At 37.7% G+C, this 13,245-nt stretch overlaps 2 protein-coding genes across 2 annotated transcripts; both read right to left on the reverse strand.

Annotated features, from left to right (window-relative positions):
• Positions 1-1,322: 1,322 nt before the first annotated feature.
• On the reverse strand, positions 1,323-2,431 carry LOC126936148 (olfactory receptor 5L1). Its single transcript, XM_050758601.1, has one exon. The coding sequence runs from the start codon at positions 2,330-2,332 to the stop codon at positions 1,397-1,399; it is 936 nt and encodes a 311-aa protein (XP_050614558.1). The 5' UTR covers positions 2,333-2,431; the 3' UTR covers positions 1,323-1,396.
• Positions 2,432-9,511: 7,080 nt separating this feature from the next.
• On the reverse strand, positions 9,512-10,456 carry LOC126936138 (olfactory receptor 5D14). Its single transcript, XM_050758589.1, has one exon. It carries the CDS (start codon positions 10,454-10,456, stop codon positions 9,512-9,514), a length of 945 nt encoding a protein of 314 aa, XP_050614546.1.
• Between the last annotated feature and the right edge of the window lie 2,789 nt (positions 10,457-13,245).

Raw genomic sequence — 13,245 nt, forward strand, 5'->3', positions numbered from 1 at the left:
CTTATCATATGCCACTGATGATGAAATAGATAAAAAGTTAAATAAACCCCATGACTCAATGACTTCATTTAGATACACACTGAGTTGCTTCCTGATGTCAGTAAGTACACAAACATTGTGAAATTTTAATCTCAATAAAATTCCATGAGGTTAAAAGCATTATCCCATGTTAAAACGAAGGAAACCAAGGACCGAAGAAGGTAAATTACTTGACAAATTAAAAAGCCAGGGTCAAAACACCAATCTCAGTTTTGAAAAACTCAAACCTATTGCTTTTCTAATATTGTTAGGGACATAAAGAGAGAAGTTTAATTTAAACAAGTAAATACAATGAGGAAATTGACATAAGTTGTAATGGAGTCACAAAGAAATCATCAATGGTGCATATAATTTAATAGGGAATTAAGAAATGTGGTTTAGGTACATATGGAAAGAATAAAATAAAAGAAAGTTCAGCAAAAAAAAAAAAAATGAAAAGAACATGAACAGAGGTTAAAAGTCATCTTATAAGTGTCAGTAAGCATCTCTTCATCAACAGATTTTAGAGTTAGTATGAAGATAAACAGTAAAGATAAAGTAAGAAAAGCGGGTTAATTCAGAAATGCTGTGATTCATAATAATGGTTCTAAATTATTACCTGTACATATTTATATTATATGTATATGTGTGTGTGTGTGTGCGTGTGTGTGCGTGCGCGTGCATGTGTGTGTGTGTGTGTATAATAGAGAGAAAACTAATAATTATGTTGCAGAGATTATTCTAAGCTCATTTTATGTGATTCCAGGTTCTTTAATGCAATGCCCCTAGAGTCCTGTGAAATTATTATTTTTGTCATCTATCAAATGACATAGTACCCAAAATTTCAATGACATTGGACACTGCAACAGCAGAAACAAAATAATGAAGAATAAAACAAAATAAACAAGAAACATAAAAAATCAAACAATGACAACTACATATATATTCATAGATATATGGAATTCTCATTCTGTACAAACTTTGACGATGGTGTAATCGTCATTATAAATAATGGAAATTTTATTTGTAAAAGAATCATAGTTTCCATAATGGATACTGAAATAAAATGTAACTCCTCTGAGTTCTTCATTAGATTTGTGAAGGTTTTATAGAAAATTAAGTGTTTGTATCTTAATAATGCTGTGGCTCATATCCATTTAAAACATCTCAAATTTATTTTTACAAAAGTTGGCTGCAAATTTTAAAATATGTTCGATCCTATTACCTTAAATGTAAGAGAAACAAAGATAAGTGAATCAAAAAAGGCTCACTCATAACTACTGAGCTCCTTCTTCTCTCTACTCCAACACTGTGCCCCTCCCATGAACCCCCACCTGCCACTACTTGGGAATCCTGAATTGTGCTAATAAAATCTTCCCTAGGAGTGAATTTTGGAACTCATCACTTTTCTGAGAGCTTCTTTCACATCTTTATTTCTCACGCTATAGATCAGAGGGTTCAGCATAGGAATCACGATAGTGTAGAACACAGTGGCAACTTTGTCAGCATTTCCACTGTTGCCTGAACTGGGCCTGCAATAAATGGAAAGGATTGTGCCATGGAAGACAGTGATGGCGGTGAGGTGGGAAGCACAGGTGGAGAAAGCTTTATGCCGGCCCTCTGCAGAGCGCATCTTCAGGATGGTGGTAAGAATTAGCAGATAGGAGGTCAGGATGATCACGATGGTAACGCTCTCATTCAAAATGGTCACCAGGAACAGCAGCGCCTCATTCAGAGTGATATCAGAGCAAGCAAGACTTAAGAGAGGAGGCAGATCACAGAAGAAGTGGTTTATCACATTAGATCTATAGAAGGGGATCCTCAGAGCTAAGCACAAGTGAATCAGAGAACACACCGTCCCACAGAAGTAGCAGCAAGATGCCAGCTCCACACGCAGCTTCTGAGACATGGTGACCGTGTACAGCAAGGGGTTACAGATGGCCACAAAGCGGTCATAGGCCATCACAGCCAGCAGGAAGACCTCAGTGACCCCACAAGTGCAAAACAAGTAGAATTGCACCATGCACCCCAGGAAGGAGATGGTTTTGTCCTTGCTGAAGATATTAGCCAACATCTTTGGCACAATTATTGAGGAGTAGCAGAAATCTACGAAGGACAAGTGGCTGAGGAAAAAGTACATGGGGGTGTGGAGCTGAGAGCGGACCTGAATCAGTGCAATCATGCCCAGGTTGGCTAACAAAGTGACTCCATAAATGAGAAGGAACAGCAGGAAGAGGCCGACTCTCAACTCAGGGACATCTGATAGTCCGAGGAGAATGAACTCAGCCAGAGCGGTGCAGTTTTCCTTGCCCATGTCTCCAACTTATATGAGATTGGAAGAAAAAGAAACTTAAAAATTATTCTTCATTATATAGTCTAAATTTTAGTTTTGGCTGTATCCTGTAAAAAGACATCAGAAAAAGTTGGATAGTTAATCTTATCAGCAAAGAATAAAACTTTTTGTGAAATTTTTAAAAGTCCAACATTGTGTAACACAAATGCATAAACTTAGTTGAGTTCAAAGATCAAACAAAAATATTAGCATTTGTATGAATTTATATTGTTCTTTTAATTAGTCTTTCACAATTGACAGCTTTGCACTGAATCATTGGGAATGAGGTCAACTTACTATTTAATTACCCTCCTTACTCTTTCAAATTCAAATCCCATTTTCTTAGCCAACTCCAAATATTGGGATGGTAAAAAATAATATTTAGAATCTATGGCACTTCTCCCTGAATTTTTTGTTACAATGATGAGAAATACACTTATTTAAGATGTTAACAGTCAAGCATTTGTATTTTACTGATATATTTTAGATGAAGAAACTCATTTTATAATCTGTATTAGTATTTTCTCTGTAAAATTAGCATGGTGATTTGGTTAATTATACTTTTCAGTGTCAGCCATGGTTTAGGGAATTGGTGCTCTTGAGGACAACTTACTGTAACTATGACTCCTCAGTCTTAAAAAATTATGTCTTAAATAAATTTACTGCTTTCAATCTATTTGAAGACCTGATCAAAGATGTGCACAGGAAATTACTAGGAAAACTTCCCACTGCTGCTTTGCAGTATTATTTGTAATATTAAAACTTAGAAATAAAATATCAAATAAGAGAAGATGATCACAATTGTAGTGTGTATAATATAAAAGCATGCAGTTATATAAAGGATAACTTTAAATCATTTTAATGATATCAATAAATGACTGTGAAAAGGGATAAAATAGTTAAAAACAGCCAGAATGTAGAGAAAAAATATTATATATTATGATAATGTATAATATAAATATATATATTTATTCCACACACACAATCGTATACTTAATCCTTGCAACATCCATGAACATAAATATTTATTTTAAAAAATCTATTAACTTGTCTTACTTCTCCCAAAGTATCATTATTATGGAGTGAAATGGGGAAAAAGGTTGGAATTTTTTAAATTAGGGACACATACTTTTCAGACCTTTGACACACAGCAAACGTAAAGTGAGGGTGAGAATCCTGTCATTCTTTCTCTTCCTGACCCTTGATAGATTCATACATCATTGTAGAGGCACCAATCAAGCACTCCTGGAAGAAAAAAATCTGGACTAGAGACCAACACAGCCAGACATTTTTCCCATTCTTCAGCTGATTTCAAAGATATACAGCGTGCATATTACTAAATGCCAGGTTGACATTTTTAAAAATTGTTTTGATGATATGGTTTTCTCTCAAAATGACCAGGAGAGGTGAGTTGTGTATCCTTCCCTGAGTCCAAACTAATACACACTTTTGAAAGTCCTTTCCTGCTTTCAAATCTAAAGAAAAAAAAATCAAGCTGTTAATTGCACACAGAGCAGTGATTCTTTGTCAAAAGTGACTTTGATCCCAATGACATATTTGTCAATGTCTGGGGACATTTTTGGTTGTTACAACAGGAAAGGAGTGCTATTGACATGTAGTGGGGATGCTGTTGAACACTCTCCAATGCCCTCTACAAAGCACATGAAGGCCCCTGCCCACAGCACACAAAACAAAACATTATCTGGACCAACATGTCAATGATGCCTTAGTTGAGAACCCTGCCACAGAGAGACATTTCGACATGCTTTTCACAAAGACAAAATAATTCCTCTTCTTTCTGCTTCAGAGGTTGTTCTCATGTCCATGACCCTCCATGTCCCTCCATGAACAGTCCTGTTCCTGTTGCCTCTTGCTGCCACCTTCAGCATCAAGGTGACTTTGGAGATAATCTCCATGCAGTGTTTACTAGGTTGTATGGACAGAGTTAGTGTGATAGAAGGGAAAGAGGGAAGGAAAGAGAAAACAAATGTTCATCCCAATTTGTTCAGACTGCTTTTCATCTCACACTAATAGCTGTTATATTTGCTATTGCAGATGAAATAGTTTCCACTTCCCACCAAATTGTCCCTTAATACACAATGAGAAAAATATTGTCATCAAGCAGTGCTCAAACCATGGCATTTAAAAAAACATTATCTGATTAAGAGAGGGATAAAATACAGATTTTAAAAATTGTATAATACTATTTCCTTCCTTTAGACTTCCTCCTTCAGCAATGTATGACTATAATAAATTACCTCGATGAGGAACAAAAGTCAGGGTTCCAGCTCCCAGAAAATAAAATTTATGTTCATTCTAAAAACTACACAATGTAGTTCAACCAACCAACCTATTGGACAGACATCGCTTCCCCTATTTCTGAAGACGCTATGATGGAAAATGCTGTGCTTTATATTTGTGTGTGTGTTTGTGTGTGGGTGTGTCCCTGGGGCCCACATTTCATAAACTTCCCAAAACGATCACTGATCTCTGTGGGATATCGACAAGATATCAAGGAAACCATCGTATCTTGGGACTCCAACAATTATTGATCATTATGGAATATAAAAGGGGTGAGAAAAAATCCAACTTGGTGCATATTATTGTAATCTAACACAATTACATTCAGAGTTTGTGATGAATTGCAGAACACTGTATGCCACATCCAAGCATTGCCTCTGAGAGTCAGTACTCACATTGCCATTATGAAATATATGAATAGGTCTTATAAACTTCGTCTATCTTATTATACTCAAAAACTCCGTCCTACAGAACACAGAGTCTGAAACCACACCAGAGATCCTCCAAATACCAGAAAGGGGTGGGGATAATGAATCTCTTTTACTAAGAATAATAATTGGTTACATTTACTAAGTACTTCCCCTGTGCCAGGTACTATTCTATATATAACTATGAACACATTTTTTTCTTCATGAAAATGATTGACATCAGTACTGTTGTTATTTCCCCTTTAAAAATAAGGTTATGGAGGTACAGCATTTGTAACTTGCCCACAGTCACACACAGATTCCTTGGTAAAGAGTAGCCAGGCGTGACTTTTTGTTCGTGCCATCTGTGCATCTGTAAGGAAGAGCAGAGTTCCAGAATGGTACTGGTGTGAGTGACTCCTTCTTCCAGGCTGGTTGGTCATTAAATGGGAATTTCTCATGGACCTCCCCAAGTTCTGCCTCCTTCCTGACTAGATATAGGAAGGTCAACCTGAACAAAGTGTTCAAGTCACAGTCTGTGTGACCCTAGAGAAAGCAAACATTTGAATAATTCCATGGATATAATGAGTTACAATCTATCTGTGTTTTCCAAAATTGATCTGGGAATTCTCTGAATTGGAGGACCCTACTGGGTCTCCTTTTGTACCCAGCATTCTCACAACCACTTTTCTCTCACTCTTTAAAAGCAAGTGATTTCACTAATCCATTCACATCTTTCCATGTGAATCACTCTGATGAGAAAAATAAAAGCCAATATGCAAGGCCTAAACTTGAAATGCTGCTATCCATGAGGCCTGAAGTTGCCTTTAATCAAAGCACTTCAAACCCATTGTATGACTTGTTTCTGTTTTGTGTCTGTAAATTTCTTTTCATGGAAAAGAAAGGCAGTTGACATGTATTCTAGCCAGTATAACCTTGGCCAAGCGTGATGACTAGTGACTGCAATCCCAGAACATTGGGAAACGAAGGTGAGCAGATTGCTTGATCTTAGGAGTTCAAGACAAGCCTGGGAAACATGGTGAAACCCTTTCCCTACCAAAAAATTTTTTTAAAAAAGTTAACCGGGTTTGATAGCATGCATCTGTAGTCCCAGCTACTTGGGAGGATGAGATGAGAAGATCACTTGAGCACAGGAGTTCCAGGCTTCAATGTGCTGTGCTTGCACCACTGCACTCCAGCCTGGGTGGCAAGAGAAATTCTGTCTCAAAAAAAAAGCCATTGGCTATTGATTATGAATATATGCATAATATATACATATTGATATGGTTTGGCTGTGTCTCCACCATGTTAGCCAGGATAGTCTTGAATTGGATAAATGGTGTTCTTGTGAATACTCTTGAATTCTACTTGATCCTTTTCATCTCAGAAATTGTCTTCGTTTGTCTTTGCCTTTTTGTGTCATTTGTCCTAAGGAGAGGAACCATAAGGTAGCACACACAGGTACAGGTCAATCTGAAAAGACTGAGGAATGGAGGCACATGATTTTAAGCAGCACTTTCTTTGTCCAAACATGCCAACCTCTCACAGTTTTTCTCATCTCAACCTTGTTCCCTGGATTTGTGCTGGGAAACTCCCATCTCAGTGTTGCCTGCCCAGTGTCACAGATTATCAGGCCTATACTGAAGGTGTCTCACATTCAGTGAGTGACTAGAGATCTGAGAGTGAATTTTTGGATCATGGAGGCTGCACTTTCTGCACTCGCTCCAGAAACACCCCTTGCATCCCTAGTAAACGTTTATTCTAAACCTAGGAAGTTATTTCCTGGTCTTTCCATAAAAAGGCTTGTTGTATTAAGTCACCATTGGACTATACACACCAGTAAAGATCCTAATTATCAATGGGAAAAAGGCAAATATTTGAATTAGAAAAACTTCTATATTAAAAAGATTAGGGAACTCTCATTTTAAACAATTTGGCTGTTAGTACTTATGGAAAGATCAGATAGAATGAAGAACTCAGAAAAGTATACAACTAGTCTTAAAATTTATCTTAATAAAGTTAAAGAACAAACAGCAGACCTAGAGCAAAAATTGAAATCAGCTCCCACTGTAAGTCCTGCTGCTCCACCCACTGACATCCCACCTGATAACCAGCTCTGTCCCTGACCAAGCAGAAAATCTAGTGGACCTCTGTACTTCTGGTTTGAACACCTTGAAGCAGTATTTTTGTCCAATGATGCCACAGGTTCCTCTCTGGTGAACCGTCAGTACCTCCAGAGCATGGTGATTCTAAAGTAAAATGGAGGCCAAGAGGCCAAACAATCAACTTCTGATTAGAGTGTTTTGATTTTTTAACGTTTACTTTACATTCAGGGGTACAGGTGCAAGTTTGTTTAAAGACAAATTGGTGTCACAGGAATTTGGCATACAGGTTATTTTGTCGCCCAGCTAGAAAACATAATACCTGATAGGTAGTTTTTGATTCCTCGATTGTTTTTAATATTTGAACCAAACACTCATGCCAAAACTGCACCTAACAAAATCATCATTATATTTTTAATATTATCAAATGCCCAATCCGTGTTTAAATTACCCCATTGTCTCAACGACGTATTTTTCCAGTTAGTTTGGATCAAGAGTCAAGATGTGGTTGTTACAGCCAGTTTATTCTGTTATATAACCAGTCTTTGTGTGAGAGCCTGTGTGTGTGTGTGTGTGTATGTGTGTGTGTGTGTGTGTGTACGTGTATGTCAGGTAATTTTTTTGCAACGGAAAATAATAATTCAGCACTCTCTGTATTTTGCTTAGTGCTTCATTTTGTGTCATTTTATTTATTTCTGTACTAATTCTTTTTAATGCTGAGATCAATAATATTTATTAGCTTAGGTTCATTCATTCAGTTTTTTTAATGAAACAAAAATTCTGGCTGGGCTTGGTGGCTCACATCTGTAATGCCAGCACTTTGGGAGGTCAAGGCGGGCAGATAACGAGGTCAGGAGATGGAGACCATCCTGGCCAACATGGAAGATGGTGATAGTGGTCAGGTGGGAGGCGCAGGTGGAGAAGGCTTTGTGGCACCCACTAGCAGAATGGATTTTTAGTAAAGTCACAAAAACGAACGCACAGGAAGTGAAGAGGATCGGTAGCGTACGCACCTCATTGAAGGTGGCGAAGCCGAAAAGCAGCAGATGGGGGATGAGTATATCAGAGCTAGACACAGCGATGAGAGCAGTATACTCACAAAAGAAGTGGTTGATTACACTCTACTAAAAATACAAAAAGTAGCCAGATGTGGTGGTACATACCTGTAGTCCCAGCTACTTGGGAGGCTGAGGCTGGAGAATCTCTTGAACCCGGGAGGCGGAAGTTGCAGTGAGCCGAGATTGTGCCACTGCACTCCAGCCTGGCAACAGAGCAAGACTTTGTCTCAAAAAAAAAAAGCGAAAGTTCTTCATAGATTATTCTGACTACTGTACATTGCAGTCCATTGAGAAGCACATGGTAACTGGTTGATGATAACTTCCCAACTTTTAGTGAAGAACATTCTGTTCTCTGAATTCAGGTTGTGTCAGCTTAATTACTTCATCTTAAAATTACCCACAACTTTTTGCCTAATAGTTGTTATGTCCGTTGAAATCATTACCTTTATTCATTTTTAAAATGTGGAGTTCTACAACTGTGATTGTCTAATTTCGTCCTTGTTTATGCTTTTATTTCTTCTGAAATTCACCTCATTAATTGGTAGGTGATGTTGAAATACAATTCGTATAGGAAAAATAGAATAAATATATATATTATTTAATTAATTATTTTCAGAGTCATGAATTGGTACCCTAATAACCATTGATATTAAACGATAGTTTATTTAGTTTTTTTCTTTCTTAGTGTCTAGATGTAAGCATATATGAGGACTTTAAATCAATTGTAATTGATAGTCATTTTTATGTTTAAAATTATTTTTCTGACCATAAACCAGCATCAGCCACTTCAAATTGCTTCCTATGCCTCTTTGAGACAATCTGATTAGCTGCTGATAGTATTCTAGCTTTCTGGAGCATTAAACTGCCCCAGGCTCATCTTGACTATTTTCCACCCAAGACTTCAAATTAGCCATTTCTTCAAGAAGCCCTACTTTTGTTTACAGGGAAAGGGTTTCTTTTTAGAGAAAATTTGGAGAATGTTGCTTGAATTTGTAGAGTATTTATTACCAAATATTTGTGTTTATTTAGTCATTCATCTAAAGGTTAGAAATAATTTTGAAATATGGTTTCTCAGTGTTTTCAGATAAAATGTTTATTTTCATTCATTTTGTATAAACTGGACTAGATACAACTTGCAGAGATTTTTGAACCTGATAATACTGGGAATGCTATATCAATTCACATTTCACGATTCCGTAAAAATCTCATACAAATATATGCTCTAGGCTTTAGAAACATTTTAGTCTCTGTTTGGTTTGTTCGTTTGGATTGAAAACAACTTTTGAGACTAGTTCAGTGAAATGGAACTTGTGTGTGTATTAATTTCCAGAAAGCATCCTTCACATCTTTATTCCTTAGGCTGCAGATCAGAGGGTTCAGCATGGGATTGACAACTGTGTAAAATACAGAGGCCACTTTGACTGTTTGCTGAGAGTTTTTGGAGTTGGGTACACAGTAAAGGGAAAGGATGGTCCCGTGGAAGATGGTGATAGCAGTCAGGTGGGAGGCACAGGTGGAGAAGGCTTTGTGGCGCCCACTAGCAGAATGGATTTTTAGTACAGTCACAAAAATGAAAACATAGGAAGTGAGGATGATCAGTAGCGTACACACCTCATTGAAGGTGGCGAAGCCGAAAAGCAGGAGGTGGGGGATGAGTGTATCAGAGCTAGAGACAGCAATGAGAGCAGTATATTCACAAAAAAAGTGGTTGATTACATTAGGTCCAGAGAAGTTTAGCCGGAGAGCATAACAAAGGAGTACCAAGGGACCAAACATGCCCCAGAGATATGACCCAGCCACCAGCAGGGCACAGAGCCTCTGTGACATGGCCACTGTATAAAGGAGAGGATTGCAGATGGCCACAAAGCGGTCATAGGCCATCACTGCCAGCAAGAAAGACTCTGTCACCACAGCAGTGCAGGACAGGAAGTACTGCATCATGCAGTTAAAGAAGAAGATGCTTTTATCTGCCATTACCAAGGTCTCAAGCAGCTTGGGAGTGACAATGGAAGAGTAACAAAAATCAACAAAAGAGAGGTGACTAAGGAAAAAGTACATAGGAGTATGAAGTTTGGGGTTAATCTTGATGATTACGATCATCCCAAGTTTTCCTACCACGGTGATAACATATATCAGCAGAAACACAAGGAAGAGAGGAATCTGAAGCTTTGGGTAATCTGTGAAACCTAAGAGGGCAAAGGTGGTCTCCATGCTCAGATTCCTTAAAACCATCATCATAATTCCTTTTAGTGGAAGGGTTGAAGAGAGTTGTTCCTGTCAAAGCAAAATATGGGGTGAATGATAATTATGTCATGACTTTCTTTGATCAAAAGAAAAAAATAAGAAGAAACAGTTATTGGTCCTAGTTTTGTCCAAGAAGAGCATGCCTCATGCAGGCAGCTGCTATGTCTATAACAAACCAAGCCAAGTCTTTGGAGTGTCTTTCCATTTTTATTACACTTTCTTATATATATGAATATATATAAGAATGTATGTGTGTGTATATGTATACAGTAGTATACACATCCACACATTAGCTAGTAGCATGACATGCACATAACTTACAGAAAATGTTTACACATAAATATATAAACTAATAAAGATTCTGTGGAAAAATGTAAAATCTTTACCTCAAACAACAGCATACATTGCTACTGTATTTGTTTATACAGACAAATTGATTAAAATATTTAGAATATGTTTCTATTCTAAGGATAAAGGAAAATGTTGTAGAAATCTAGAAAAAGAGCACACTAATTCCACTTTTTACCAACTTTTATTCTATAAAGGCTACTTTTTTCATTGAATATCTTAGTTGCTGAGGAGTTGATAAGGACAATGGCCTACTTTTGAGCTCTTGGTGGAATGGGCATTTTATCGGGGTTTATGACTTAAGGGTCTGCATCTGCTATAGCTCAAGTATTGCATAAGTATCTTACTCTTAACAAGTATCTTATAAGAGTCTCAAGATTTATCAGGCAAAAGTTCCCTTAAGCCTGACTAGTTTTCAATCTTATAAAACTTTATATACTAATTTAAGATGAATATAAAGGAAATATGGATAAAATCCATTTCCAAGTAGCAAGTTTACACTATTCATCATGAGATAATTGTCAATGGATATGAGGCTAAATATTTCCATCAGTGTTGACCTCATTTTTAAATATTATTGGGCTCAGAATTGAATTACACAGTGATTTAACATTTAAAAAGTCGGCCGGGCGCGGTGGCTCAAGCCTGTAATCCCAGCACTTTGGGAGGCCGAGACGGGCGGATCACGAGGTCAGGAGATCGAGACCATCCTGGCTAACACGGTGAAACCCCGTCTCTACTAAAAATACAAAAAAAAAAAACTAGCCGGGCGAAGTGGCGGGCGCCTGTAGTCCCAGCTACTCCGGAGGCTGAGGCAGGAGAATGGCGTAAACCCGGGAGGCGGAGCTTGCAGTGAGCTGAGATCCGGCCACTGCACTCCAGCCTGGGCGACAGAGCGAGACTCCGTCTCAAAAAATAAATAAATAAATAAATAAAAAGTCAAAGGCACCAGTTACCTATCAGGAAGACCCTATTTTCAGTTTCATAGAAAACCTGGATAAACTTATCTGCTACATACAAAGAAACAGGCTGCCACCCTCCTGTCTCTTCAGACTGAGCATACTTGAGGCACCAAGACTCTTTCATCTAACTTTATAGCCCTAGGGACTCAAACTCTGGAGAATCACTAACAACTTACTCTTTACGAGCATCAAAACAGGCAATTAAGCCAAATGCCAAGTCTCTTGTGTCACATTTAGTGACTGGAATTTCCTTGAAGTTACGCAGAAAAAAAAAAATGCAGCATGAAGTTAACTATCAGGCTTTGCACATAATTGCACATAATTAAAATTACAATAAAACTTTAAATACTACCTCATCTGTTCCAAAATTCAGTGTACCTCTTGGATTTTGACCAAGTTACTCAACTTACTTACAGAATGACCCAAAAGTTGTCCATTTGGAGTGGATCCCAAAACAAGAGAAAACTTACAACAAACTCAGTAAGCAAGCAAACTGTTGTGCTATTGTCCTGTGTGACACAGTACATATTATTATCCTTGAAATATATTTATCAGGTAGGGTTGTTCAGAACTTTAGATAGGCCTTTATAGTGAATTGCATGTCAGATCTTTAGGAGTTTAAAGAAAAGCAATATCTTACTCTGCAGTTGAGTACTATTCATTTGAGAGTCAGTTTCTGACTTTTTAATGGACTGCTATTAGAGACTGAATGATTGACAATAGCGACCAAGTACCATGAGGTGTGCAGCTGTCATTTGTGAATGGCATATAGTCTATCCTGTATATATCCTGCATATACATACACAGCAGCCAATAGCACTCCTATACCTGAAAACACAAGTAAATTTCATAATCAAGTGGTACAGATGTCCATGGCCCATACCCTTGCCATATTACTTCTTGTTCAGCCTGAATTTGTGTCTCATGGGGCATTCCCTATGGCAACTTGAATGTGGAAGGAAGCATAGGAGCCTCATTTTCAGATGATTCCCCATGATATGCTGGCCCACACAAAAATCAATAACTGCAGCACTATAATCCTACCCTAGAGTGGCCCTGAAAAGCAACAGTTAAAGAAAAATGTTCTAGTATTTACAAATTCAAAAAGGGTGCTTGGAACATGAGGAACACCTTTGAAACTTAGTTATGGGGCATGTTCTTTGGCAATACCTTAGAAGAATGGGGTAATAGCTTCCTGAATATATTATGTGTTTGAAATCTACAACCAACATACATTGCTCTTTCTCCAAAAATTTGTGAGATCCAGAACTTTTGGGTCCAAAATACAAATACAAATAGTTCTTCTACCCATCACGCTAAATCTTTGCTTCCCATAAGTGGAGTCATGAGCTCTAAGGGTTTAGAGTCTTATCTCCCAAGTGTGTCATGCTTCCACTAGAGAACACGGTGATTGATTCATTAGGTTGGAATTGTGACTTGTTTGACCAAGAAAATATTGCAGGAGTGGTGTGA

The sequence above is a fragment of the Macaca thibetana genome, chromosome 14 (assembly GCF_024542745.1).
Source record: "Macaca thibetana thibetana isolate TM-01 chromosome 14, ASM2454274v1, whole genome shotgun sequence".
In the NCBI taxonomy this organism is placed as follows: domain Eukaryota; kingdom Metazoa; phylum Chordata; class Mammalia; order Primates; family Cercopithecidae; genus Macaca; species Macaca thibetana.

Bases quoted from the DNA above. Each gene is read 5' to 3' on its own strand.
- LOC126936138 (XM_050758589.1), bottom strand. From the start codon at position 10,456: ATGATGATGGTTTTAAGGAATCTGAGCATGGAGACCACCTTTGCCCTC.
- LOC126936148 (XM_050758601.1), bottom strand. From the start codon at position 2,332: ATGGGCAAGGAAAACTGCACCGCTCTGGCTGAGTTCATTCTCCTCGGA.